At 51.8% G+C, this 27,444-nt stretch overlaps 1 protein-coding gene across 3 annotated transcripts in view; it reads left to right on the forward strand.

Moving 5' to 3' along the window:
- The window catches only part of MYO5B (myosin VB), a 333,183-nt gene that overhangs the window by 278,796 nt on the left and 26,943 nt on the right, over positions 1–27,444 (forward strand). For all 3 annotated transcript variants that reach the window (XM_044243014.1, XM_044243013.1, XM_044243015.1), the window contains exons 22-29: positions 847–1,080; positions 13,933–14,017; positions 15,202–15,347; positions 16,431–16,550; positions 18,531–18,671; positions 22,110–22,175; positions 25,715–25,954; positions 26,999–27,099. In XM_044243014.1, the coding sequence (XP_044098949.1) occupies positions 847–1,080; positions 13,933–14,017; positions 15,202–15,347; positions 16,431–16,550; positions 18,531–18,671; positions 22,110–22,175; positions 25,715–25,954; positions 26,999–27,099 (1,133 nt within the window). The remainder of the gene's footprint in view (positions 1–846; positions 1,081–13,932; positions 14,018–15,201; positions 15,348–16,430; positions 16,551–18,530; positions 18,672–22,109; positions 22,176–25,714; positions 25,955–26,998; positions 27,100–27,444) is intronic.

A 27,444-nucleotide genomic window follows, 5' to 3' on the forward strand; every position in this document is an offset into this window, starting at 1 on the left:
GAATAATGAGTGACAATCCGTTGCTTACTTGGAGGACCCCTTCTTCCCTGTCCCCACTGGCCACTCTCAGCTTCTCCTCTCGCCTCCTGGAGCATGAGGTTTTGCCCGTGTTGACACGAGCTGTTGACACTGGTTCTGGGTCCTCCGTGCTCCCTCTGTGTGAGCCCATCTGGGGTGCTGTCCCCTTCCAAATCTGCACCGGGCACACTGGGGGGCTGCTCGCTTGCCTGTTGTTGGTCTGCGTGTCCAGCCCGCGGGGACACAGCACGGGCAGAATCTGCGGGGGCCTCCATGTGTGGCGTCAGAGTCCGCCAGGGCAAGCTGACAGGTGGCGAGAAGGATCCCTCGGCCCCATGGAGGGCCTCCTTGGAAGAGGGGATGCTGAAGGGGTCCTTTGTCTCAGAGCTAGCGATTAGGTTGCAGTGTTTTGTGTCAGTGAGTCTAAGGGCAGGAGGGCCCCTTGCGAAAGACCACGAAAACCTGAAAAGCAAAGGCTGCAGATCTGGGAAACCAGCTATTAAATTGTTCCGACAATTTAAAAATGGGCTATGAGGTCTGTCCAGCCACACAAGACTGACTGCCATCAGCCAGCTTCCAGCCCTGCCACTGCTCACGGACACTTCTTGAACGTCCCTTCAGTGAGTTCTTTCTTTCCCTCTCTTGCCCCCAGTTTCCCAACAGAGTTCTGCTGGGGGATGCCAGGAGAGCACTCAAGCGTGCCATGATTGCAAACTCGAATTCCACGTTGGAAGCTCCTTCCTTAATTGCCTTCGTGGTTTCTGCCTGCCTCTATAACCTTGCTCTCCGCTCTTTCTCCTCTCTCCTCCTCTGCCGGGGCACTCACAGAATAAAGAGTTCAGGACGCTGTCAGAGCAGCTGTCGGCGGTCACCTCCACGCACACCATGGAGGTAGAGAAGTTGAAGAAGGAGCTGGCCCGCTACCAGCAGGGCCACAGCGGGGACAGCAGCCTGAGGCTGCAGGAGGAGGTCGAGAGCCTGCGGGCTGAGCTGCAGAGGGCCCACTCAGAGCGCAAGATCCTGGAGGATACCCACACCAAGGAGAAGGACGAGCTGAAAAAGGTACGTCAAGGCCGGAGGGAGTGCCATGGCAGTGGGCAGCACCCCTTCAGGGCGGTTTCTTCTTCCTCCTCTAAAATTGCCCTGGGCTTCACTGGGGCTTGTGCCCAGGAATGGACCTTCTCTCTGCATTTAGACGTAAAGTGCTCGCGTGCTGGGGGAGTCCACACGAGCTCGTGTTCATCCACCTAAGACCTGTTGATCAAGTTTTGCCGTTAGCTGAATGCAGTGGCATCCCCTAAAAGGACTGCCTGTATGTGTTTTGAGCATCCTTCTCATAGCCTAGAGTTCGCCACTGAGTCAACTCTGTCGCCCGCGTTTTCGTAAGCAAGAGGCACGGTACAGAGCTGGTGGCTTTTCTTGACATCGCAGGAATTAGGGCAACCTCGCAGTAATCATACTTGGGGTATTTGCCTTAAGTTTGTGTGGATAGCCTCAGCCTGCCTCACGCATTCTGGCTGGCGGGCTCTCTAGGTTATCTCTGTGTTCCATAGATTAGAACTTCCCAAGATTCATCCCTACTTTCCTAACTCAAAAGTCAGATTTCCTTCTCCTCAACTAGGCGAACTGTTCAAGCCAGGGAATGCCACATGCTCTTCGGAGAGCCTCCCATGGACGCAGGCCACTGCTGTCTGCTCCTGCGTCTCTGCAGTGACCCGCAGCCCACAGGCCAAATAGCACCTTGCCTACTTGTTCCGTGCCTCCGGTACTGGACAGTCATGGGGCTTGAGAAACTAAGGAAAGGGAGGGATTCAGTGTTTCTAATGTCAGAATAACTGAGTGTTTAAGAATTAGAGCCGCGGATGCCTGGGCAGCTCAGTCAGTTAAGCATCCCACTCTTGGTTTCAGCTCAGGTCATGATCTCATGGGTCATGGGATCCAGCCCCACCCTGGGCTTCATTCTCAATGGGGAGTTTGCTTGAAGATTCTTTCCCTCTGCCCCTCCCCTGACCCACATATATATGCTCTCTCTCTCTCTCTTTCTCAAATATTTCATAAAAAGAGCAGACAAGAGGCACCTAGGTGGCCTTACTTGGTTGAGTGTCTGACTCTTGGTTTTGGCTCAGATCATGATCTCGGGGTCATGAGATCAAGCCCCGTGTCAGGCTCTGTGCTCAGTGCAGTGTCTGCTTGAGATTCTCTCCCTCTGCCCCTCCCCCTCCCCCTCACTCTCACGTGCTCACTCTCTCAAATAAAATCTTAAAAGAAAAGAAAAGCTGGCTAACTGCCATCACAGAAAGTGTTCAGGCGTAGACATTGAAATGGCCAGATTCTGCTCCCTGTCCTGCCATTACCAAGTGCACATGGGCAAGCTTACTGGCCTTAGTTCCTTCAGCTGTTTATTTTTTTAAAGTGTAGATTATCTCTCAGGATTCTTCTGGACATTTAACTGGCCAACTCCATGAGACGGTATTTGGGGGCTCTAGAAGAAAGGACCCCAACCCTGCTCTGTAGAACGTCCCTCTTCCTCTGCCCCGTTACCTTCTCCTGGCCCGAGCCCTCAGGCCCGGCTGGGGAGCACGCAGACTGCCATGTGGATGCAAGCCCAGAGAGCGGTTGGGCCGGCTCGTGGCGAGCTTGCCTAACACAGTCTCCCTGTCCCAGGCCAAACTTCCGACCACTGGCCACTGCTTTGCCCGGGCCTGGGGATTTCCCTAGCATCAGAGATGGGGTCCATGTGCGGATTGGGTGATGAATACAGTGACACATGGGGCTTCCCGGAGCAGGCAGCCAGCCTAGCCAAGGAAAGTGGGAGCTTCCGGCCCCCGTGTGTCACCAGGCAGACCTGCCTGCGCACCCACCACGAGGCCGGATGTGGACTTCATTCTTTGGGAGAAAGCATGTGGTACTAGGAAGCTCCCATTACAGTGTAGCTATAAGCCTGTAACCCACAAACCGTGGAATTCTTCCCTGTGTCTACTGACTCTGGGAACAGATGGACGGTGACCCTTCCGTGTGACGAAAAAACAAGGCAGTGGAATCCAAAGGCAGAGAAGATGCCAGGATTAGAACTGGAAACCCTTGAGATTAGTGACTCCGGGAGAAAAACAAAAGCAAGTTCCCTGCGTGGGCCCCTGATTGAGGTGAAGCATGTGGGAAGTCTTCACCCAGTGAACCCACAAAAACCTGGGTATCTCCTGTCTCCACGCCACAGAGAGCCCTCGACTCCTCAGCCACCGAGCCTCCCTACCTGCTTCCTCTTGGGCACTGTGGTTTGAGGACTCAGTGCTCTAAAAATGTCAGCATCGAGCCCTGTCCTAAGGGTTTGTGATAGGAAACTGTTCCTGGGCACAGCATAACATTTTCTCCTTACAAAAATGTTTCCTGGGGGTGTGTTGAGCTAGTTTGTAAACACAATGAGAACTTGGAACTGCCGAGAGAAAACAATTCAAGGACCCTGGAAGGAGGAGAACAACAGGCACAGAGGCAGAGAAGGAAAAGCACCATCTCTGACTCCGCAATGTGAACCAATCCCCATCTGGGAACATAAGAGAGAACCGGCCCCAGATGATTCATGAGGTGCAATGTCCACCCCCTCCAAGAAGAGAGAAAGTGGAAGCAAAGTGACCTCCTTCTCCAGGGTCTTCCAGAACTTTCTATTCTGGAGGCCATGGAGAGTGGGTGGGGAGAGGGGCTAGCTTTTATTCCACACCACCCCCCTTCGTCTTTTGTGTCTGGTCAGGGTTTAATATTTATCAAAGGCACCGTGTCCAATATTAACAAATGCTGAATAACCAGACAGTTGGTTTCCTCTCAGGCTTGTCTGGAGGCTGCTGTGCCCTGAACAAGATTGATGAGACAGTCAGAGCACCGTGAGAAGCCGACCACGGGTAGATGTTAATTTTTTATGATATGTCCGTCAGCCAATGCTTTATTGGAGCCGGCGGCCTGGAAAACCTTGGGCTTCCCACTACTGACCATATTCATTGTCTGGCCACAGGGCTATGCTGCCTCCAGGGGGGAGATGCTGGGTCTCCCTGAGGGCAGGACCCCTCCCCGCCCCTCCTCCCCTGTGGCTGCAGACCTGGGGCAGCCCCCACCCCAGGCACGTGTCCACACACACCCTCTCCACTAAAGGTCTCTGCCCTAGGGACCTCTCCCCAGGGCAGTTGCACCCAGGCTGTCAGCCTCCCCTCCTCTTAGCTTGTGTGATCGGTTCATTTTCTAAAGCTCTCCGTGACCCCCGTGCTGACCATCGTGTGCAGCTGTGCTTTCTGGGATGGTGGAGCTGTTCCGTGTCCGTGATGGCAGAGATGTGGCCCCCAGGGCCACCTTTGATGCTCAGTCGTAACTCATTATCCAGAATCGGCCCCAGCACTTGCCTGGTGGAGCCAGCAAGGCCTGGCTTAGTGCGGGGGCGCGGGCCCTGGCTCTGAGCAAGGGTCCCTGATGCTTGGGAGGGGCAGAGAACAGCGTCTAGGTTTGGGTGCTCAGTAGCTGAGCTAAGTTGTACCACCTCATCTGTCGCAGATCTGTGGGCCGCTGGTTACGGACCTTGGGAAGTTCCAGGGTCAAGGTTTTGAGTTTTTCCAAATAGAATGGGAGAGAGCTGACTTGGGATAGTGGGATTCTCACAGTGAGTTGTTTTGAGTCTTTCTTTCCCTAAAGATGCGGAGAAGACTTCTCTGGCCAGTGGAGATACACAGTTGTGCTCCCAGAGCTCCAGGGCTTGTGGTGTGTAAGGAGGCTGGTGGTGGTTAGAATGAGGATCCCACGCCCACTGCGTGGAAGGACATCACCTTGTGGAAGACGGGTTGGAAGTCCAGGCCCTTCATTCACTGAACAGATAGTTTTGGGGTGCCTGTGAGTATTAGGGACTGTTCTACACACTGGGGCAAAAGGAAATGATATTTTTAAAGTCCTTGTCATTCTTACGGAGCTCAAATATTGGGGGCTATGAGAAAATGTACAGACAGGAACCAAATACAGATTCTCTATCATGTGCCATAAAGAAAAATAAAGCCGAGTGAACGGGATAGAGCGGGACCTGTGGGGGCAGGGAGAGGTATGGTTTTGCTTCTAGTGGCCAGAGACTGTCTCTCTGAGGTTGAGCCATGAGCCTTTCTAGGGGCAGGTAACAAGTGCAATCAGCAGGTGCCTAGGCCCTGAGGTAGGAGTAGGCTGGACAGCTTTGAGGATCTACAAGGAGGCCACTGGGCAGAGGCAGAGTGAATGAGGAAGGAGGAGGACAGATTGGGAAGGACCTTCTGACCTTGAAGGACCTCCTGACCTTGAGGGCAACATTAGCTATGGAGCAACCACAGAGAACTGCTCTGTCTTGGGCACTAGGCCCTGGAGTGCACACTAGTTCTCTCCTGCCCTGAGTGTCTTCCTGTCACTCTCCTCTGGGAACCCGTCGTCTGCGGCCTGCTGTAGACTGTTGACGTCACCATTCCTCGTACGCCGGCCTTCTGCACCGTCGGGACACATGGTAGCACAGTGGTTCACTGCGGGGCCTGCACCCAGACTGCTCGGGGCAAAGGCCAGCTATACCCCCTGCCTGGCTGTGTGGCCTTTGACAAGGTCTCTAACTTTTCTGTGCCTTAGTTTCTCTACAAGCCCAAACATGGATGGTACCTACCTCAAAGTAGTAAGTCAATTTATAACTGTGCTCGAGACATAGCAATAGCTCAGTAGATGTTCACTCTCCCCTCGCCTGTAGCGTGTGGAGGTAGTGCTCTCCTACCTGAACCTGCGTGGACCCCACCCTCATCCTCTGGCCCAGGCCTTGGCACAGTGGAGGCTGAATGACAGGGGGAGCACCCAGGATGCAGGGCCCAGGGGTTCTGGACTCTGCTGGGGCCTCCATGGGGCTCTTGTGTGAATGGTGGAATAGCCGCTTCCTTCTAACAGTGAGGGCGTCCTCCCCGTGGCTTCGTCTCTCTCGCTGCGTTCATGCCCGATACAGCCGCGCGTCCCAGGTGAGCTCCCTCTGTGTTTCTGCACAGTCCTCTGGGGCGAGTCTGTTCGTCCTCGCCTCTCTCTTCCCTCTTGAGGCCCCCTTCCCTTTGACCAAGTAACTCCCCACTTAGAATGTGCTTGCCATTTACCTTCCTCTCAGGACAGACAAGAAACCCTGTCAAGAATTTGCAGAATTAGAAGTGTCGTCCCTTCCAAGGGCCGTGCCTGTAACTTTCTACTAGATGATTCGTGCATGGCAGGGAGGACCAGGGACTCGCGACTCATTGTTGGGCAGAAGAAACCTTTTCTGATAGGCTCCATCTAACCAGTTCTTCCCGTGGTTTTCTACTAAAAACCTTGCCCTTGGCCCTTTTTACAGTTTAAATTTTAACTCACCTCGGAAAAAGACAAAATCAAAAGCTCAGAGATAAATCCATATCCCTGAAGATTAATTAGTAAAGACAGTTCTTAAACATGAAGCTGGGATATTTGTTTCATTTAGCTTAGCAGGAACTAAATTAGCCTCGTGGTGATGGGATTTAGCCTCAGCGTTGGTTCTGATGAACTGTCCCAAGTAACCCTGTAGAAGAAACCCTCCTGGTAACACTGCCCCGCAAGCGCGGAGCCCCACCTGCCCCCGCCCCCTGCCCCTGCCCAAGAGAAAAGGGAGCTGCTGAATGATGTTTGAGTCGCAAACCCGAGCAAAGGTATTCTTTATCCTGCTGGAGGGAGCACACCTGCCTGGTTCTGTGTTCAGTGTCTTTCCCTCTAGTCTGCATTCCTGACCACTGGCAGAAGGGAGGCCATTTAGCTGCAGAAGTTTGTCACCTGCTGTGCCTGCGAGTGGGCTAGCTGGCTGGGAAGACGGAGGGGTGGCCAGTAGCTGGGGACGTGTGATGGGGAAGCGTTCGCGCTGCCCTCCCCGGGTGCGGAGCGGAGTGTGGGCTTGAAGAGCTGGAGCGTGGGCCTACCTCCGGAGTTGTGCAGGCAGGAAGAAAGCAAAGCTCCCAGTTGTCTCTGTAATGTATGGCTCAGAATACCAAAGCTGGGGTCCTCAGGGGCCTGCCTTCATGACTCAAAGCCTTGGAGGCAGACGGAGGGAAGAAAGGAGACTCTGGCACAGTGGAACAAGTCAGAGGGTACATGCCGTTGACCGTGGCTTGTTCCCACAAGTCTCCTCCTTGATCATAAGCGGTTGCAATAAAGTTTCATGTTCTGAGACTACCTTCCCAGGAATGGGGATTTGGGGGTCCCACCTAGTGGTGGTGGCAGGCACGCTGTCTTGCCCAGGCCTGTCTGACTTCTGTGTTCCCTTGCCGACGATGACTGACTGTAGATGCCCCTAAGGAAGGGGAAATGAGGACTGTGAGGGAGCTGGGACGCCTGCGCGGGTGGCCACGTGCCCTGGAAGCCATTTCTGCGTTTTCAGGGAGTGAGTCCCGGGAAGCAGGCTGGTGACCTGACGCACAGTGACTCAACCGGGTCACTCAGAGACTCCGTCCCTGTGCCTCGTTCCCTGGCCGAGGGTGACCGGAGTCCTGCCCTCTGGACGTGATGCCAGGTGGAGCTTCACGTGAGGCGGCATCCAGGCTTGCTTTGTCGCGCCACGCCCCTCGTGGTCTCTTCCAAGGGCTGTTTCCAGCATGTGCGTTGAGGAATGGGAAAGCTATTCTGAGGATTTGCCAAGCTAACTTAAACGTGCTCATGGGGTGAGCTGTCTTCAGTGAGAGGAAATCAGATGTGCTTGAGGAATGGTTTTTTTCCCCCAGATTGTGTTTCTCTTGAGTCGTTTGATTAGGCAGCGCCTGCGTTCTTGATGTTTTAATCGACCATAAACCCATTCATTTGAGAACAAAACAAAACAAACAAAAACTGAAGGAACCTTTTTTTTCCCAACTGAGGGAAGCACAGGCCCCTTGACTGGAGCTGCAGGGCTCCTCGTGGGCTCGGGCGTGTTGGGTGTGACACGCCACATGGGCCCGGGCTGAGCAGGTGGGTGAGGCTACAGAGCAGCCTGGCTGGGTCTCTGGAGGGACAGGCAGGCCCTGTAAGCTGAGCATGGAGCTGGGGGGCTCGCCCCACACCTGCAGGATAAGAGGTTTTCCCGGAAGAATGAACCAGGGGCCAGAGCTAGACAAGGAGGAGAAACCCCCGCAGGAAGGCTGGGGAAGAGAACTCAGCGGGGGGAATAGGGACACACTTGGGTGGAAACCAGAACCAGGAGAAGCTGGGCCCTGCTCGGGCCGTTTTAGGGAGGTGTGTGGAAGAGTTGAGTTTATCCCGAGGACAAAGGGGGTGAAGCATTCTCCAGTTCTCACTTCTGCTCCCCACCCAGCCTCGTCCTTTCTCAGCTACCCACCGCACCCCCCCATCCAAACCGCACATTAGCACTGCAGCGCCGTTCCGCTCCCAAACCATGGCTACCGTCCCTCTGCCCCACGTCCTCTTTCCACCTAGAGCGCCCTCAGCTCCCTGCAAATCCCGCGTGTCTGATTGAGACAACCTGCAACTCCCGGGGGATCTCCTGGGGCCTCTGTTCCTTGTGACCTCCGTTTATCCTAAATCCCCTTGTAGCAGTGGTCCCTTGCCCACAAGGAACCTTCGGCCACGTCCGGAGACCCTTCGGCGGTCACAGCTGGCTTGAGGGCAGGGGAGCCGCAGAGTCACCGGGACCTGGTGGGTAGAGGCCAAGACGCTGCAGAGTGTCTCACAGCACAGCACTCCCTGCCAACAACAAACATTCTCTAGCCTAACATGTCCATGGTGCCGAGGCTCAGAAACCCCATGGACAGAAGTCTGCCTCGGACCTTCCTGGTTTTCTGCTGCCACACACCTGTCCCTCGCTCCTGCCGAGGGACACGGTCTCAGAAGGCGGCTACCCGGAGTGTTGCTCACTTTGCCTCCCCAGCTCCTGGCACGGAGAGTCATGTCAGGAAGGGTCTGATGGACGAGGGACCGCCTTGCCCTGTGTCCACCCGGGGGGCTAGAACGAGGCTCGATGCGCGGCCGCCCAGATCGGTAAAGGGCGTCACTTGGAGCCGCTGCTTCTGGAACCGTCCCTCCCCAGCAGAGGAGGCTGCAGTATCTGCAGACACACACATCAGCTGTGTTCATCACAATAGGCAGTAACTGGCTGATGGAGAAGAGTGTGGTGCCGTTAGTTACATGCATCAGTCTTTTTACCAGCCTTTTCTCGTTGGGAATCCTGGGGTGGGGGTAGGGGGCAGCAGGGCACAGCCGTCTCACTGACTCTCCACGAAAGGGCTCATACTCTGGCTGGTGGGCGTGGGCTCTGTGAGACACCCAGAGAGGGGTCAGGGTGACCCGCACTGGGCAGAGCCTCGTTCCTGGAGCTTGGAGCCCTGCATCCACAGGAGAACTCATGCTAGAAACCGAGTCCATCTGAACGAAGAGAGAATAAAAAGCAGCAACACTGTGTGGCAGAGAAGGGACAATTTCCTGGAACAGAGTTTTTAGCCACCTGTTGAAGGACATTGAAAACTCTGAAATTGGAAGGCTCTGGATTGTGTAAAAAGACTGTCGATGAAGTAAGTACTTGGAGCTTTTTGTAAGTCTCCAAAGATGCTGTGCATCTGCAGTTCTTTCTGCAGCCGTGGACGGCCAGCCATCTGCGGATCCGTCCGTCCCCCAGAGTAGCAGACGCACCTGAGACAGTTGCTGCCTTCCGAGACCCCACGGAGGTAGGAGGGCAGGGGACCCCACTCCTGGACTCCAGCCTTGTTGAAATTCTCTCCTGACCCTTCCCACACCATGCTGAGCATCTCAGGGGAGGTGGGGGGCGAAGCTGTCCTCTTACCTCACCTCCCAGCTCCTTAAGCTGAACTTCAAAGCTGGGGGGACGGGAGGGTAGCATTTACTCATAAATAGTTGAAATTCAGACATCAGGAAGGTTTCTGCCCCTTGCCAGAATCCCTGGGACCTCCTTTCTTGCTTTTACTGCCACAGGACTCTGGCAGAGTCTGAAAGGTGTTTCTCTGATGGGGATGCAGGTGGGTCCATCAGGGACCTATCTCCTAGACAACGGTCCCTGGAGGTCACCCTCTAGGCTCAGCTACAGTGAACATGGTGTTGTGCCAAGGATATCTTTCTACACAGGCCAGGAGGAGTCCTAACCTCTCCCCCTACCCCCGCCACCACCGGTAGATCATGAAATGTACCAAACATGGCAGAGGCGAGGACTTGAACCGGGGAAGAGGTCATTCATTGCATCACTCACCAGTCTTGGGGCTGTCTGTGGAGAAGCTGGTCCCTCAGAGGCTGTCTGATACTCCTCGTTTCATCTCCCATCATGCTGAGCACAGGGGACTGTGCTCAGTGGATTGGCTTATTTGTGGAACAATTTTTAGTAGCTTTATTGAATATAATTCACAACCCATTGTTTACCCATTTAAAGTGTACGATTCAGTATTTTTAAAATAGTTTTACAACTATTGCAGTGTCTAATTTTAGAATATTTTTATCCCCCCCCCCAAAAAAATCCTCTTTATCCATTAACAGTCACACCCTCTTCAACCCCCTCGCTCCCCACCCCAGCCTTAGGCAACTGCTCATCTTCTGTCTCTATGGATCTGCCTGTCCTGGACATTTCATATAAATTGCATATAAATGGAATCATACCATATGTGACTTTTGTGACTGGCCTTGTTCACTGAGCATCATGTTTTCAGGATTAATCTGTGTTGTAGCATGGACCAGTACTTTATTTTTCTTTCTTTCTTTATTTTTTTAAAAAGATTTTATTTGACACAGAGAGATAGATAGTGAAGGAGGGGGAGAGAGCAGAGAGCCCGATTGCGATTGCAGGGCTTAATCCCAGGACCCCAGGATCAAGACCTGAGCCAAAGGCAGACACTTAACGACCAAGCCACCCAGGTGCCCCTTTATTTCTCTTTATTGCTAAAAAGTATTTCATCACCGGGACCCGCCATAGTTGGTTCATTGGTTCATTGATGGACATTTGAACTGTTTCCGCTCTTTGGCCCTTTTGAATAATGCTCCTGCAGCCATCGGTGTACATGTTCTTGTGTGGACATGGGTTTTCCTTCCTCCTGGAAACCTAGGAATGGAATGGTTGGTCTTACTAGAGTTAAAATGCAAGTTTTGAGGAGCTTCCAAAGCTGCTGCACTGGTTCCTGTTGCCTCAGGGGGAGACGAGAATTCGGGTTTCTCCACATCCTCACCAACACCTGTGATTCTCTTTTAGTATCCTATCATCATGGTATATGTGAGGTGATAAATCATTGTGACCTTGGTTTGCCTTTCCCTAATGACTTTGAACATTTTTGTCGTGTGCTTATTGACCACATAAAAAAGTGTCTATTCAATTTCCCCCCCATTTTTTGATTGGATTTCTTTTTTTCTGTTGTAAATACTCTGTATATTCAGGGTCCAAGTCCCACCTCAGATAAATAATTTACAAGTATCTACTCTCATACTTGGGTTGCCCTTTGCCTTTGATAGTATCCTTTGAAGCATGGAAGTTCCCAATTGGGATGAGGTTCAACTTAAATGTTTTTTTCTTTGGTTGCTTATGCGTTTGGCGTTGTATTAAGAAACATTGACTAATCCCAGGTCACAGGGATTTGCTTCTATATTCTCTGCCAAGGGTTTTATATTTTTAACCCTTACATTTAGGTCTTTGATACAATGTCAGCTTGTTTTTGTATATAGTGTGAGGTAGGAGTCCAATTTTGTTTTGTGTGTGGACATCCAGTTGTCCTAGCCGTTTGTTGAGAAGACTCTTCTCTCCTCATTGAACTGTTTTTCTTCTTCAGTTGCCTACCTAGAATCTCTAGTACAGCGTTGACTGGTTTCGTCGAGAGCAAGCATCCTCGTGTTTGTCCTGACCATGGATGCAAAAGGCAGTCTATGTTTCACCATAAAGTCTAATGTCATGGGTTTCTTCAGATGCCCTTTCCATGTCCATGTCACGGGGGGGGCCGCGGCGTGGAGAGGGAGTGCTCTGTGGCTGAGAAGCTCCTGGTCTTTGCCATTGGCCAGAGCTGCTGTGCTTTGATGGTGGTGGGATCACAGGGGTCTTTTTTCTGCTGACTTGGCAGTGGTTCAGAGGACCTCCGGGAAGTGGGACTCAAGTCTGGATGCCTGAAATAAGGGCACGTATTCCTCCTCCTCTTCCTGTCCAGTTTCTGCAGCGCTCACCTCCTTGCCTCTGTCATGAAGGCAGGGATGCAATCTTGGTGGGGAAAACAACTCAGTGCCCTTTTGCAAAGTGGGTCCCTGGGGGGGGGGTCCTGAGAGAAAATGCAGAGGTGGCGCCATTGCACTTGAACGCCCATGGTACCAAAGAGATGGACCCCTTTCCCCTTCTCCTGGATGACAACTAATAATTTCTAGTTCTCCTGGAACACATCTGCATTGTTCCATTTTTAAATCTATACAAATATTTGCCCCGATCCTGAATAGCCACAAATTTTCATTTTTTAAAAAAGCTTGCCACACATGGTTTTAATTCTTCATTCTATGAGCAGATGAGGATTTTTCTTTAATTACTATCTTCTTCCTGTGCCATTTTCAATACTATTCACTTCATGCTTCCTTTGGAGGTCTCAGGAAGAAGCTAAACACTAGCGCTCCCTTTCCTTCTGCAGCACCCAGGTTGTGTGCTGGCCCGTGAGACAGGCGAGGGCAAGTGGGTGAAGGCCGGAGATGATGCTTCATTGGGAGCTCTGGGCTCTCCTGACACTCAGACTTGAGAGCTCAAAATTTACCAAGACAAGCAATCAAACACAGGAGGTGAAAGCCTATTATCGTCAGTTCCTGCACACGGCATGTGAGCGTGGTGCTGACCTTTCATGAGGTTTTTGTGGGCCCTGGAAGACCATAAAGAGTGGGGAGCTCATCTGTCTTGTTGTAATGGGATTTTTCTTTCGGTCTGTTTTTCCCCTTGAAATGAAAGCAGTTTTGTCTGACTTGATTTTCTTTTTTTCTTTTTCATTTAAATTCAATTAGCCAGCATATAGTACATCATTAGTTTTAGATGTGATGTTCAGTAATCTCATCAGTTGTGTATAACACCCAGTGTTCATCCCATCACGTGCCCTCCTTCATGCCCATCACCCAGTTACCCTGTCCTCCCACCCATCTCCCCGCTCTGTAACCCTCAGTTTGTTTCCCAGAGTCAAGAGTCTCTCATGGTTTGTCTCCCTCTCTGATTGCTTCTCCTTCAGGTTTCCCTCCCTTCCCTGAGATCCTCTGTGCTATTCCTTATATTCTACATGTGAATGAGACCATATGATAACTGCGTTTCTCTGCTTGACTTATTTCACTCAGCACAATCCCCTCCAGTTCCATCCATGTCGATGCAAATGGTGGGGATTCATCCCTTCTGACGGCTGAGTCATATTCCATTGTGTATGTGGACCACATCTTTATCCATTCATCTGTTGAAGGACATCTCGGCTCCTTCCACAGTTTGGCTATTGTGGCCATTGCTGCTATGAACATTGGGGTGCAGGTGCCCCTTCTTTTCACTACATCTGTATCTTTGGGGTAAATACCCGGTAGTGCAATTGCTAGGACATAGGGTAGCTCTGTTTTTAAGGTCTTGAGGAACTCCACAGTGTTTTCCAGAGTGGCTGCACGAGCTTGCATTCCCACCAACAATGTAGGAGGGTTCCCCTTTCTCCCCATCCTTGCCAACATTTGTTGTTTCCTGCCTTGATAAATTTAGCCATTCTAACTGGTGTAGGGTGACATTTCACTGTGGTTTTCATTTGTATTTCCCTGAGGACAAGTGATATGGAGCATATTTTCATTTGTCTGTTGGCCGTTTATGCCGTTTATATCAGCTGACTTGATTTTCTTAAAAAGAGCATTTAAACATACCAGGTAAACTTCAGACCTCTCAAAAGGAGCCTTTCCTTTGCCCAGCTGCACAGGGCAAACATTTTCTCCTGTTGCTCTTCCTTTCAGCAAGTTGCAGTCCTGGAGCAGGAAAACGCTCTCTTAAAAGATGAGAAAGAACAGCTTAATAACCAAATCCTGTGCCAAGTGAAAGGTAAGTGCAAAGTGCTTGATTTTTCATTTCGGAGTTCAGTTTCTTTTCCTCGCTGATTTTTCCCCCAAGGACTCCTAACAAGGACACGGTCAAGATGATGCACTGGAGGAAAGGCTTTAATGCATATGAAAGAAGGTGATCTTCATGATGCTGCTATGACTCTTGGATTCAAGAGTTGAATGCGGTGAGATGCGCACATAATGGATGAAGTAGTGCATGGGCTTTGGAGCCCAGGGGGCCTGCACTTGAAGAATGACTACCATATGTGACTGCCTGGCTTTGAGCAAGTCCCTTAATAACTGCAGTCCTCTGCTTCTTCATCTGCGAAATGAACATAAAAGTACAGACCTCAGACGTCTGAAGCACTTAGCTTGATGTTTGACCCATAATGAGCACCTCATTACTCATTACTGCTGATTTTAACTATAACGTCCATAACGCATGTTGTGATTTCTTCTGTTAATGTTGCTGCAAGAGAAATCAGGGGTCTGATCCCAGCAAAGCTTGCACCACCATTGACCCCCCAGGGCCATCTGACCTAAGAAAAACGGGGAGTTTCCGCAGACCCCAGTCCTTGCCTGGCTCAGTGGGTTCCTTAAGCAAGTCACCCACCTTCTCCCATCCTTAGGTCTGTCCCCCACCCGAACCCTGAGATCTCCTTGAAAACTTAAACTTTTCAATTTCCCTTTTAAAATGATTTCTTTCTACTGGTATAAATAATAAATTTGGGTGGGGGGAAAGCCCATCTATGTGATCTATTTGCCTTCCCTTCGTCAGTCTCCCTACACTTCAAGAACACGGAAGATCAGGAATGGGGACAAAACTGGGGAACAAAGCCTGGGTTCTCCCAGGGACAGCGCTAGCCGCTGCCGGGACCGTGGTCCCAGGAGAGAAGCTGGTGTTAAGTGAAGGGATGTCATGTAGGTTGTCTGCTTCTCCCGCACTTTCCTGAAAGCAGGGTGGGCTCTCCCCTTCTCTGAAGACTTGCGCCACCAGAAGCAGCAGCCCCTTGCTCTACGGTGGGTGAGGTTGCTGGATAAAGGCATCAGGGGTCCATAAAAGGAGCTAGCTCATCATGGGCAGCCTTTTTAAAAGAGATGAATCAGAAAGCACAAGTCAATCAATACGCGTGAGAGGACCCCGTTCAGAAAGCCAAACTGCAGCTTAGTGTGCTTGCTTTCCAGATGAATTTGCCCAAAACTCTGTCAAGGAGAATCTGATGAAGAGAGAGCTGGAGGAGGAGCGCTCCCGGTACCAGAACCTCGTGAAGGAATATTCGCGGCTGGAGCAGAGATATGACAACCTCCGGGATGAGATGAGCATCATCAAGGCAAGGAGGGCAGTCCTGGCCCCGGTCCCGGCCCCGAGCCGGCCCCACTTCTGACACTGCACGCCATTCTTGCGCAGTCTGGCCCCCGCACTGCCGTCGGGCCACCACGCTGCCCCTGCCCTTCCCCTTCCTGCTGAGAGTTGCCATGCATGGAAGTAACGGGGCCGGGTGATCGTTCCCAGGGATGGCTCCTTTCCCAGCTTTGCGGTCTTATTGAGTTCTCAGGAGCCTAAGGAAAATCCTACCTAGGTGTATGCTGTCTTGTTCCCTGTTCTGGGGAATTCCTGAGTTGAAACAGTGACGGTGTGGGGGCGAGTTCTGACCTCTGCGTCAGTGGTATGTACTGCAGAGAGACCCCCAGGGTCTGATTATTTTTCCCAATCTTAGATGAAACGCAGTAGATGTAGAAATGTCCTATTTCAGGATTTATCATTCTTTTTTACCTCACGTAAACATTCCTTCCAAAAATGCGTATTCAGACAAGATTGATAAGTTAATTGCATAGAAACCAGGAAGAGAAACTAAATAGGAACATACATAAATACAGAATTTTCTGACCAAGATCAGTTTTTACTCTCAAAGCCAAATCATATGCAAGGGGGGGAAAAGTATTTTTAAATGAACAGTATAAATGGTAACCTCTATTTCTAATATGCTTACTCTTTTCATAAAATTGGGGGAGCACAAGTTACAGTATGAGCCAGTTGGGGGCGGGGGGTGGGGACCGATGACAGGACGGTGTGTTTGCACTTTCAGGGCAAGACCAGGAGAGATGAGTTGTTTCCACAGGACCTTCAGAGAAATCGGCCAGTGTCAGGGATTTGGATGTCATGAGGGGACTCATTAGGGAGTTCTGTCCTGCCACGGGGTTCCCTTCTCACGGTCATTTTGTTGGCTAGATGGATGTCAGTGAAGTTTGTGTGGGAATAGCTCCATTTAGCCATTGTTCCCAGAAACAGGGATACCTGCTCTTGTTGGCAAATAAGGCAAAAGTCCAATTCTAGGATCTACTGGCCTTTGAAAAGGAACCGTTCTCGTTAACATTTGTTCTTTATGAGCACTCCCATTTTTCTCCTTCAACAGCAAACCCCAGGCCACAGGCGGAACCCATCAAACCAAAGTAGCTTAGAGTCTGACTCCAATTACCCCTCCATCTCCACATCTGAGGTCGGAGACACAGAGGACGCCCTTCAGCAGGTGGAGGTGAGTAAGGCAGGACAGTGGCTGCTCTGGGAGGGGGCGGGGGGTGGGGGGGGAGGCAAAGTTGGAGGTTTACCAGCTGTAAACCTCTGCTGCTGGCTGGGGTTTCTTCCTGATGGAGGCGTCACTTGGCCTATAGTGCATTTACAGGACCCTGGAGTTAATATTTACTCTGAAAAGGGATACATTACTGTTCACCTTACCCACTATCCAGGAAGATAGAAAGAAGGTACATCCCTGGTTGTCACTCTTATAAAACTGAGAACCCGTGGCAGAGAGGCAAAGCGGCTGGCTTAAGAAGGAACAGCTTTGGGGCACTTGTGGGGCTCAGTCAGTTAAGCATCTGACTCCTGATTTCAGCTCGGGTCATGATCTCAGCGTTGTGAGATCAAGCCCCATGTCTGGCTCCTTGCCGGGCGTGGAGTCTGCTTGAGGTTCTCTCTCTCTCCCTCTCCTTGTGTGCCTCTCTCTCTCAAATTAAAAAAAGAAGAAGAAGGAATAGCATAGTTGTTAAAATAGAGATTACCATCCCTATTTAGTATCATAGCACATACAGAATATCCATACATATGCAAGAATTTTTTTTTTCTCTGACCGAGAAGCGGATCAAACTCAGAGAAGAATTATTTGGAGTATTTGGAGCCACACATGTTTGCTGAGTGACTACATCTTTGTCTCTAAATACGGTGCAACTCACTGGCCTTGGTGACCTGTGTGTGGTTTTGTCAAGGGTGCATAGACACAGTTTTTTTCCTCTGGCATTTGAAGAGAAGAGAATCCACAAGCAGATAAGACCTTACAGAGCACATGGGAGAGCTGGAGGAGAGACAGTCATGAACACAAATGTGCCCTGAGCACGTCTTGGTGCCATGCACCACGGGTGAGCCCTGGAGAAGTAGCAGTCACCAAGCCAGAGACGGCCCCTCTTGGGGCTTGTCGGGTGCAGAGTCAGGGGACAGTCAGGTGGTAGGGGAAGTTTGGACTATAACTGCGGGCACGTGTGATGCATATGATGAGAGACAGCAGGTGACAGAGGAAAGGTGGGGAGGATGGAAAAGGGGCCCCTGGGACGAGAAGGCGGTCTGACAGGCTGCTGGCCATGAATGCCTGGCAAGTGCCTAAATATGCTCACTGGGGCCCCTGGTTCTACCATTGCGATCGCCTAAATCTGGGTCCCGGAGGCTTCGGCCACTTGAGCTCCAGATGAGCTGCCCAGGTGTACGTGTGGCCTTTTCTGGGTAGATATAAGGGCTTCTGTCGGTGGACTTCACTCTTCAGGGAGACTAAGGCTGGTTCCTGGGATGAGCCAGAGCGGTGAGCTCCATGCGCTCCTGACATGCGTATGGAACGAGTTCTGTTGTCCTCCGTGTGGGCTCGTGGACTTTAAATGTCCACATGGATATGCTCATGCAGACACACCTGCACACAACAGAACCCAGAGGGCAAAGCCAGGCCTGAATTGAAAAGGGGGAAATCTGGGAAACTGACGCTCTACAGTCTGTGGAAGAAACAGGTCCGGTGGCCGGGCAGCATTGGTTCTGTCTCAAGGTGCCATCAAGTGGAGTTTAGACAACACATTTGCAGGGACAGGTAACCGCATCAGTTCTTGGTCAGGGAGCATTAAAGCCTGCATTTTACCGTTTCTCTGGTATGAGACTGTTTCCATAAGCGAGCTCTTTTAACTTCCAAATAAAATGGCTGTGTCTTTATCTATTCTGGGAATGTATGAGCGGTTATCTTAAGTGGCTCTCACAGGAATATAAATGGCCAAGACTCAGATGTTATCGAGACAGAAAATGAGCCTGGAGTGCCAACTTTACTAGGAGAACTGATGGTTGGTTGGCACTGGCTTTGCCTCTGGGGCGTGGATTGATGTCTGGGCGGAGAGGCAAGAGAGGCAGCTCAGAGAGAGGCAGGCTGCATGTCCCCTAAGGCACTGGTGCTATTGAAACCTCTTTCCCGGCTCCCTGTGTTCCCCTGAAGGACATTGGCCTGGAAAAGGCGGCCATGGACATGACGGTCTTCCTGAAGCTGCAGAAGAGAGTGCGCGAGCTTGAGCAGGAACGGAAGAAGCTGCAGGTGCAGCTGGAGAAGAGAGAGCAGCTGGACGGCAGGAAGGTGCAGGTGCGTGTGGGGGCGGCAAGCCTGCAGGGCGGCCCCACGTCCTCCCGGGGCTCAGGCTGTGACCGCTGGGGTCCTGCGGGTGTTGGGGAGCAAGGAAGAGCTGCTTCTTCTGTTGATGTCCTGTTGAGTTTCTCTGCCTGCCGGTGCCCCCACACCACCCCAGGTGAACAGGAGGAGGCTCTGCCAAGTACCCCAGGGCAAGGGATTTTCAGAGGCAAAGCGGCTGGGCCGAGGGTGGGGGAGGTGCTGTGGCCTTGGCCCCTATTCGCCAAGAGGACTGGAATGTGTGACTCAAGTATAAATATAAGCCACAGCTGAATTTTAGCAGAGAAGAGTGATCGCCCCTTATGTGGAGTCTGGCGTGGACTGGAGTTTAGCCCCACTCGGGTGGGGAAGCCCAGGTTGGCAGGCGCTCACCCTGCTGTCCCATGATTGCCCCCTGGGCTCAGCCTGGATGATCGTCCGTATCTTGCGTCTCGAAAGGGTATTGCCTGAACCCTTAGTGTCCCCGATCTAGTCCCCTCTCTGTCCGGGACCCACTCGGCCCCTGCTCCGCACTCAGCGCTGGGCTCATAGCAGGTTTTCAAAATGCTTATGAAAGGAGAAGACATAAAAGATGTCAGAAAACTCCCTAGCCATCCAGGAATTTGTGATCCAGGTTGGAAGGACCAGGCATAACACGGGTGAAAAAGAAAGAATACCATGGGAAGCGCTCCAACCCATGCAAGGTTGGGTGCGGACTGGTGCTGTGGGAGTGGACAGAGCCCACGGAAGTGAGCAGTGGCACGGAGGGAGGAGCCGCACGAGTCTTGGGAAGTAGAAGGACCCGTTCCGATGGGGCGGAAGACCGGTTCTGACATGGGTCATGTCGTTAGCTGACCTCCTGGTGGCTTTGTCAGAGGCCTGTGCTCTGTTCTTAGGCCTGATTTTCCCATTATGGGGTTGACCCCCTTCCCGCATCTCAGCCCTGCCCCCGCTCCTACCTCTGCACCCTGTCTCCTTTTGGTAACACCTGGCTTCCTTTCCCTTCAGATGTAATACAGACCTTGGTCTGTATCGCTAGCGTGTTCTTGGGTGTTCTGAGCACTGAGTGGGGAGGTGAATCTTGTGGTGGACTTGAGTCTCTAAGATCGATTAGTTTCCTAATGGAGAGTGAAAGGTTTAGGTTTACCAATGACTCGGTCCGTTAGAAGAGAAGCCGCCCTGACAGGCCGCACAAGTCAAATGTATGAAAAGCCACATCGACGACACCAGACAGTGCCTGACCTCAAAGTCCCCGGCCCACCCAGCTATCCCCGGACTTCCACCCATCACAGAAATGCCAAATAATTCTAAAATCTTGGCTTTAGGATTTTTCTTTGATACCAAATTTAAAAAAAAAATCTATTTCTTTGAAAGCAATCACTGAACTAGAGTTAGAACATAGGCTTGCCACCCAGCCCTGGATGTAAATTGAGGGTCTTCCTTTAAGGAGAAGGATCTTGTTTTTGAGAGTTTAGTAAGAAAGGCAAGAGTGGAGCAGGGGATGGAAGTTCTGGAATCCCTCTAGAGCACCTTGAAACTGAACTTGCCAAGATCATGTTCTTGGATCTGCCTTCGGTTGCAAGAGGGATCCTAAGCCACTGGGTCTTTTCCCTGGAGAGACGTGCCTCAGGGTGTCAACTCTTGTCACCGTGGGGTGGCCTCTTGAGAGAGGCCATGCTGTGGAGGAGGAGGGACGGAGATGTCTATAACCTGTGCCATCAGCGTGGGAGTGATAGCCTGCTGTGAGGAGGGGGCCTCTGTGACCAATGGGCTGCCCCTTTATTGGGCTTCCCGTCCATCCAGCTCCCTTTCCCCAGGCCTGACACAGTCACCTTTGCCACCAGGGTGATCTGAACAGGCTGCCCATTTAGAAACATAACTGCCAATCCACCTTAACCTATCCCCCCAGACTGCAGACGATCTCCATGTTCCCAGAACCAAACTCACTCCACAGTGATCCATGGCCACGCGTCACACCCCCGCTCCATGGAACGCAAGTGCAGGCCTCTCACTGGGCAGCCTGTGAGGAGCAGACCCAGACCAGTGCTGAGGCGGGAGGGCTAGGCAGAGACTGGTACCCTGGACAGCGGCTTTCCCAGGTCGAGGGGGCAGGGAGCCCAGTGGTCAGCGCCACAACCCTGAGCCTGGGAGCGTCCTCGGGAGGTGCTCGGCATGCTCTGCCTGGGCCCTCTGCCTGGGTGCACCTGATCCACGCATGGCTGGTGATGGCCTTAGCCTGGACCTAAGGCTGCTAACACGCAGATAGTACAGTGAAGCACTGTCAGGTTTTAGCTCCCAAACCTATCTTATTTAAGGACCATCACCCGCTGCTTGAAATCGCCCTGAGCACCCCCTTTATGAGAGTGTTCCTGCCCCTTCTCATTGACAGTTCAAGTCCAATAGCTGCCAAATAACCATAGGAGTCCTGGGTTCCTTGAGTCCTGATGGGCTAGCATTCCGGATGCCACTGTCCACATCTCTCGGAGCTTAGTGTCAGGCAGCATCTGAGCGCTGTAGGGGCCAGCTGCTGGACCCCCTCCTGGAGGGGGACATGGAGGGAGCAGCTGGGAAAACAGAACACACCTGTGCACACACACCCAAAACACCCCAGAGTAACTCCTGGATCTCATTAATAAGGACAAAATTATTGATTAACCTTCTTAGTAAGTACATACGTGTTATGGTGCTGGTTTCCTCTGCTGCTGGAACAAAGTCGCACAAACTGGATGGCTCAAAACAACAGAACTTTCTTCTCTCATGCTTCTCGAGGCCAGAAGTCAAAAATGAAGGTTTCAGCAGAGCCATACTGTCTTAAAGGCCTTGGGGGAGAATCTGTTCCATGCCTCTCTCGAGCATTTGGTGTTGCTGGAAACCCTGGGTATGCCTCAGCTCCAGTTCCTTGACTTGGCGCCGTAGGACTCCAGTCTCTGCCTCCATCTTCAGGCGGTCCTCCTCCCTGCGTGCGTGTGTGCGCTCATGCGTGCGTGCTCTCTCTTCCTGTGAGGACGCTTTTGCGCCTGTCCTAATGACCTCATCTTGATTTGATTTGATCTGCAACGACCCCATTTTAAATCACGTCACGTTCACAGGGACCACGAGTTAGGACTTTAATATCTCTTTTGTGAGGACATAATTCGACCCACAACAGAGGGTATACATGTTTGTATACATGAGGATCCCATGAATAAAGTCACAGAGCGAGTGAGGGCCGGCGGAGGGGTCATCTGTGGAGAGATTCCTGGTGGCCTGGAGCTGTAAGCTGTGTTTTAGAGGTGGGAAGGAGGTGGTCCTGCTGGGTGGCAGGGGCAGCGGGTATGGACACTTGTGCAAACAAGCTCGGGGACCAGGGGTGGAAACATACCTGCGGAACCCTGCATGTGGTCCGGCTCACCTGCTCTCTCCTCATCTGTGCAGGGGGAGCAAGTGAAGAATGACCTAGACTTGGACCAGGATGCAGATCTAGCCTACAATAGTCTGAAGGTAAGACTGTTAGCGCAGGAGATCCTCGAACTCTCCCCTGCGGAGGATGGATGACAGAGTCTGTTCTCGAGCGGTGCCGTCAGCACACCAGACCCCCTTTGGTCTCTTCCTCTCGGAAATGGAGGAAATGTGTATTCACCACAAGCAGCTATAGTCTGTGCGCATAGGAAACACCAACGAAGGGGTGGCTCCCTAGAGTTAGCACAGACCCCACTGGTTAGGGGGCTCGGTCCCACAAGACAGCCACTGCTTCAGATGCCAATCAGATGGGTGGGTCCCCAGGTGACCCACACTTCTATCTAACTTGGCTACAAATCGAAGGATCCCATAACCCCCTTCCCAAGTTTGACCATCTGTCAGGACAGCCCACAGAACTCAGGAGAGCATTTTATGTACCATTATTGGTTGATTATAAAGGATACAACTCAGCTACAGCCGAACGGAAGAGATGCAAGGTGTATGAGAAGGGGCACAGAGCTCACAGGCCATCTCCAGGCATGCACCCCGCCCCCCACCAGCTCCCTGTGCTCGCCAGCCTGAAGCCCTCCAAATTCCTTGCTCAGGGTTCTGTGGAGGTTCCGTTCCACAGCCACCAGTGATAAAATTATTGGCCTTGGGTGTTTAGCTAGATCTCCAGCCCTCCTCTTTCCCTTTCGGGGTGTTGGTTGGGGTGGGGCGGTAAGACTCAGTGCTCTCAGGGCTGGTTCCCCTGGTGGCTGGCATCAACTCGGTGGGGCGGAAAGGGGCTTGTTAGGACTTAGAACAAATGCCAAGGGTTTTAGCATCCCTGAGTCCGGAACCAGGCCCTGAGACCAAATATAATGAAAGCTGTTCCTCTCATCTCTATCAGTAGAAATCACAAGAGTTTTCAAAGCTCTGGGCCAGGAACCAGAGTCGGAACCACATATGTATTTGTTATGTCACATATGTCTTTACCTACCTGATAGAGTTCCAGTTAAAGTCGTAGGTGACCAATGGGATGAATTCACTTTGAAAAATGATCTAGACCTGCATGAAGAGATGTCCCCATGCACCCAGGGCTGGCCCGAGGGAGAGCTGGGAAGTCAGAGAGTGGAAGGTCCCAGGGCAAGCAGGCCTATGTTGACTACAGTGATGGAGGACTAGGCTCTGGGGCCGGGAGGGAATGTACAGAAAAGGGGCGTCAGAGCACTCCCCCACCACCCCTCCCATTCCCAGAGACTTGGGAATTGGGAATTTATCCATTCTGCTGTGGGCAGTCTGGCTGTACTCATAGGACCATGGAAATCTCTGGCAACAGCTTCATTGCCCCAGGAGAACAGCCCAGAATCGTGCCCATGGCTTTTTGAACAACGGGAACCACAGAAGTGTGGGGGCTTTCTTTTCTGAATTATTGATCGGACTTATTTTTCTTGTGTGATACTTAAAAGCTTCAGAGCACTGCGGGGGTGTTGGTGGTAGATGCCTGTGGCACGGGCCTTCCACACGCCATTCTTCCACAGCCGTCCCCGAGCATGCGAACTTGTTAGGCTGCATTAGAACCAGTAAGACAGTCTAGCCTGGGGGGTGTCCAGGAGTGGTCTAGGAACGGCATCACTGCAGACATGCTAGAAAGGCAAATGCCCAGCCCAGCCCTGCCATATCCATTGGTTTTCACCTGCCGTCGTGAGGTTTCTGTTACCCACGCCACCCTGAGAACCACTGCTCTACTCCAGCACAGAGTGCTGCTCCCAGGGCTCCCATCTCCCAATCTGGTCAAAATCTCCCCCTTCTCTCAGCTGCCCCCTGAGGAAGGTGCTCCCCCGGGTCCTGTAGGCTGCATCACACTGCCAGCACAGGGCTGGGCTCACGGAAACCTCAACAAATACTTGTCCCAAACTCTTGAAGCTCCATGACCCCTCTGCTCTGTTAGGCCAGGGTTCTGAGATTATAAGACCTGGTTTTCCCTTCATTGTCTCTGGTGAGACTGGGCTCAACCTGTGCCCTTTGTCCCAGAGGCTGGCCCTGGGGACCCCTGGGTTTGCAAGAGACCAACGCTGGTGAGGCTGGCTGCGATGCTTCTCACTTAACAGACCCAGACCTTGAAGGAAAGGAGGAAAAATGGGACTTTTTGCCAACCCATATCTAGCTGGCCGCTGCTTTCCGAGGGCATGGAGGGCGGGAGGTCAACCATGCCCTCTCAGAGTGTATACTTGGCCTGAGCAGAGGTCTGAGCAGATGGCGAGTCTACACACCTGGCTACTGAGCCATCTTTTCTGACCCAATCCTCAGCAAACCGGGTTTGAAAAACCTGCCCACAGTTACAGGGGGAGAGATGAGGCAACTGCAGGAGAACCACCCCCGCTCCCCGCCATGAGTAGTGGTTTTTGCTGATACTCTGAATTCCCCCTACCAGAGTTTTGGAAATGGTCCTGATCCTTCTCTAGTGCGTGAAGGGGCTAGAAGCACACCATTTGGGTACTGGGCTCCAGGCTAAGACATCCCCCACTGTGGATAAGAGGGACTGGAGGGTCCGCAGGCCCACCACACCCGCAGAGCATTGCTCAAGGAGGCCTGATGTGATGTAGCGGGGCTAGAAGGTGAGACTCCCTGGACCAGGCATCGGGAATCCTGGGTGCTAGTCCTGGCAGGGCCTCTTTATTGTGAGCCTTCTCAGCTCTGTTCTCTTGTCCTCATTCAGAAAACAAAGACATTGTTTGTTTATACGGTCTCCTAGTTCTGGGGTCCTGTGGTTTTTGTAATCTGCAGCCAGTCCCCCACTTATCCACTTTTGGGGGCCGGCAGTTGGGGGTGGGAAATTTTGAATCCCATATACAGCAAGACCTTAAAAGCATTATATGTGTGATCATCAAACTATATATGGTCTGATTTCGTCCAACACCAAGTTAAATGTTATGCCCAGAAAACTCAAAATACATCCTAAAGTTGAATTTCAGTGGTATTTTTTACTCTATACACAAGACTGTTGGTGGCTTTCCATGTGACCCAACCAACAAAAGAGTATTCTTGGTATACTCCAAAATATACTCTAAAACTTTAGTCCATGTGGTGCTCCTTAGAATGGGGGGGGGGCGAGTGGGGAGGTGGACAGTGATCTCTTGAGAGATAAGTTTAGGAAATTCTGCAGTCTATATGCTCTCTGGAAAGTCACCAAGTGCATTAGTGTATTAAGGTTCTAGGAAGTCCAGTGTTAAAAGCATGTTCTGTAAAATTAAGCTGACATTTCCACAAGGATAGGTAGGGGTTTCATGGCCAAGTACACTTAGAAATATGAACACTGTCAGTCACTTCAGGGAATGCTATCATAGAGGCCTCGTGTGCGATGCTTCACGCCAGTAACTTAGGGCTGTGGATTCAAATCCAGTTTTAACTACTGGCCTTTCGCCAGTCAGAACATTTACGGTGCGTGTTCTTGTTAAAACCAGAAGGCTGCTGTTCACTTCTTGGGAGTCAGGGCAGGTTGGTTAAGGAAGGTGGAAGGGGAAGACGGCATGGGGAGACCCCCACCCCCAACCGAGGTCCAGGGAGAAAGGGAGTGTGTCACTTGGGCTGTCTTCCAGAGGCAAGAGCTGGAGTCGGAGAACAAGAAGCTGAAGAATGACCTGAATGAGCTGAGGAAAGCGGTGGCCGACCAAGCCACCCAGAACAACTCCACCCACGGCTCCCCGGACAGCTACCACCTGCTGCTGAACCAGCTCAAGCTGGCCAACGAGGAGCTGGAGGTTCGCAAGGAGGAGGTGCTCATCCTGAGGACCCAGATCGTCAGCGCCGACCAGCGCCGACTTGCCAGCAAGAGCACGGTAACGATCCGGCAGCCCCCGGCCGGGCTGGTGAGGGGGTGACCCTTGGTGGTAATACAGGTGGGGTTTTTCTTTCATATCTTTACCCACGAGAACCTTAAACCTAAAAGAGCAAACTCTCCTGCTCTAGGGGTCTCTCCCCTAAGGGCAAAGCAGGATACTTGCTGCCCTTTCAGCGTGACCTTTCATGGCTGACTTTGCTGGAAATTTCTGGAATCTTCTGAAGTTACTCAGTATGAATAGTTTCAAAAAGAACAAGGCAGAGAATTAGAGAAGCAAGAGCCATGGCTTGAGCAGCCCCCTTGGCCTTGTTTTTCACCTCATGCTTTGCCCCTTGCTGTTTACCTTGATTCTGAGGTAGAGAAATTCTTTCCTCTCAGCCCTCCCCTGTGGGGCAAGTCCGGCTTAGGATTTGTTCTTTATAGTTTCACCTTCTGGGACAGACTGGAGACTGGAAGGGGGAGGGGACAGGGACCCTAGAGGACCTGGATCACTCTAGGTATGGCCCAGGGGTGACATGGGGGATACATAGGAAGTCCTAGGTAGTCATGAGTGTGGAGGATCAATGCTGAGACAGATTGTCACCCTGGCCTTTGGATTTGGGGTGCTGTCACCTCCAGAGACACTGTCATCCCCCATGACCCCCCAACCACCATCCCACATTCAGGGTCTTTTACAGCCAGGTCTTATCATTCTGTGCCTTTGGAAGTCACATTCCTGCCGGGGTTTAACTGCTCTTATTTGAGGTCATCCTGGGCCTTTTTTTTTCCCCCAAAAGCTTGGGTTTTGTTTGTTTTTTTTTCTTTCTTTGTAAGTAGTCCCCAGGCCCAGCAGGGAGCCCCATGTAGGGCTTGAACTCATAACCCTGAAATCAAGACCCGAGCTGAGATCAAGAGTGGAATGCTTAACCAACTGAGCCACCCAGGCACCCCAGCCCGACACCCAAAAAACTTGTTTTTGTGCCTCTGTATGTAAAGTTTATGAAGTTGTTTCATAACAGTTGTTTATGTTACCAGAGTGTAATTTTAATCTGGGACCTTCTAGGAGCCGAACATTAATGCCAGAACAAGTTGGCCTAACAGTGAAAAGCACGTAGATCAGGAAGACGCCATCGAGGCCTATCACGGGGTCTGCCAGACAAACCGGTAAGTCCCACCCCACGGGAACTCTGCCTGGAGGAGGTGATGGGAAGGGGTCTTCCCCAAGCTGCTGTGTGATGTCTGCTTCTCAGACACTGACCCCGTGCTTCAGCATCAGGGTTTACTTTTTACCGGAGGCAAATAAGAAGGAACAGACTCCCTGAATCCCATGCCCTTAGGAAACCACTTGTTAGCTTCTGCAAGACTCCAAGAACACAGCTGGAGCCTCCAGAAGGTAGACCTTCTGACGGGCCTGAGGAAAGGGACCCTCCCTGGGAGGAGTGGGGAACATGGCGAGAGTGGCTCTTTGCACTGAGGGGGAAGCCTGCGCCAAATGAGCCCACCAGAGTT

Source organism: Neovison vison, chromosome 3 (genome assembly GCF_020171115.1).
Source record: "Neovison vison isolate M4711 chromosome 3, ASM_NN_V1, whole genome shotgun sequence".
NCBI lineage: Eukaryota > Metazoa > Chordata > Mammalia > Carnivora > Mustelidae > Neogale > Neogale vison.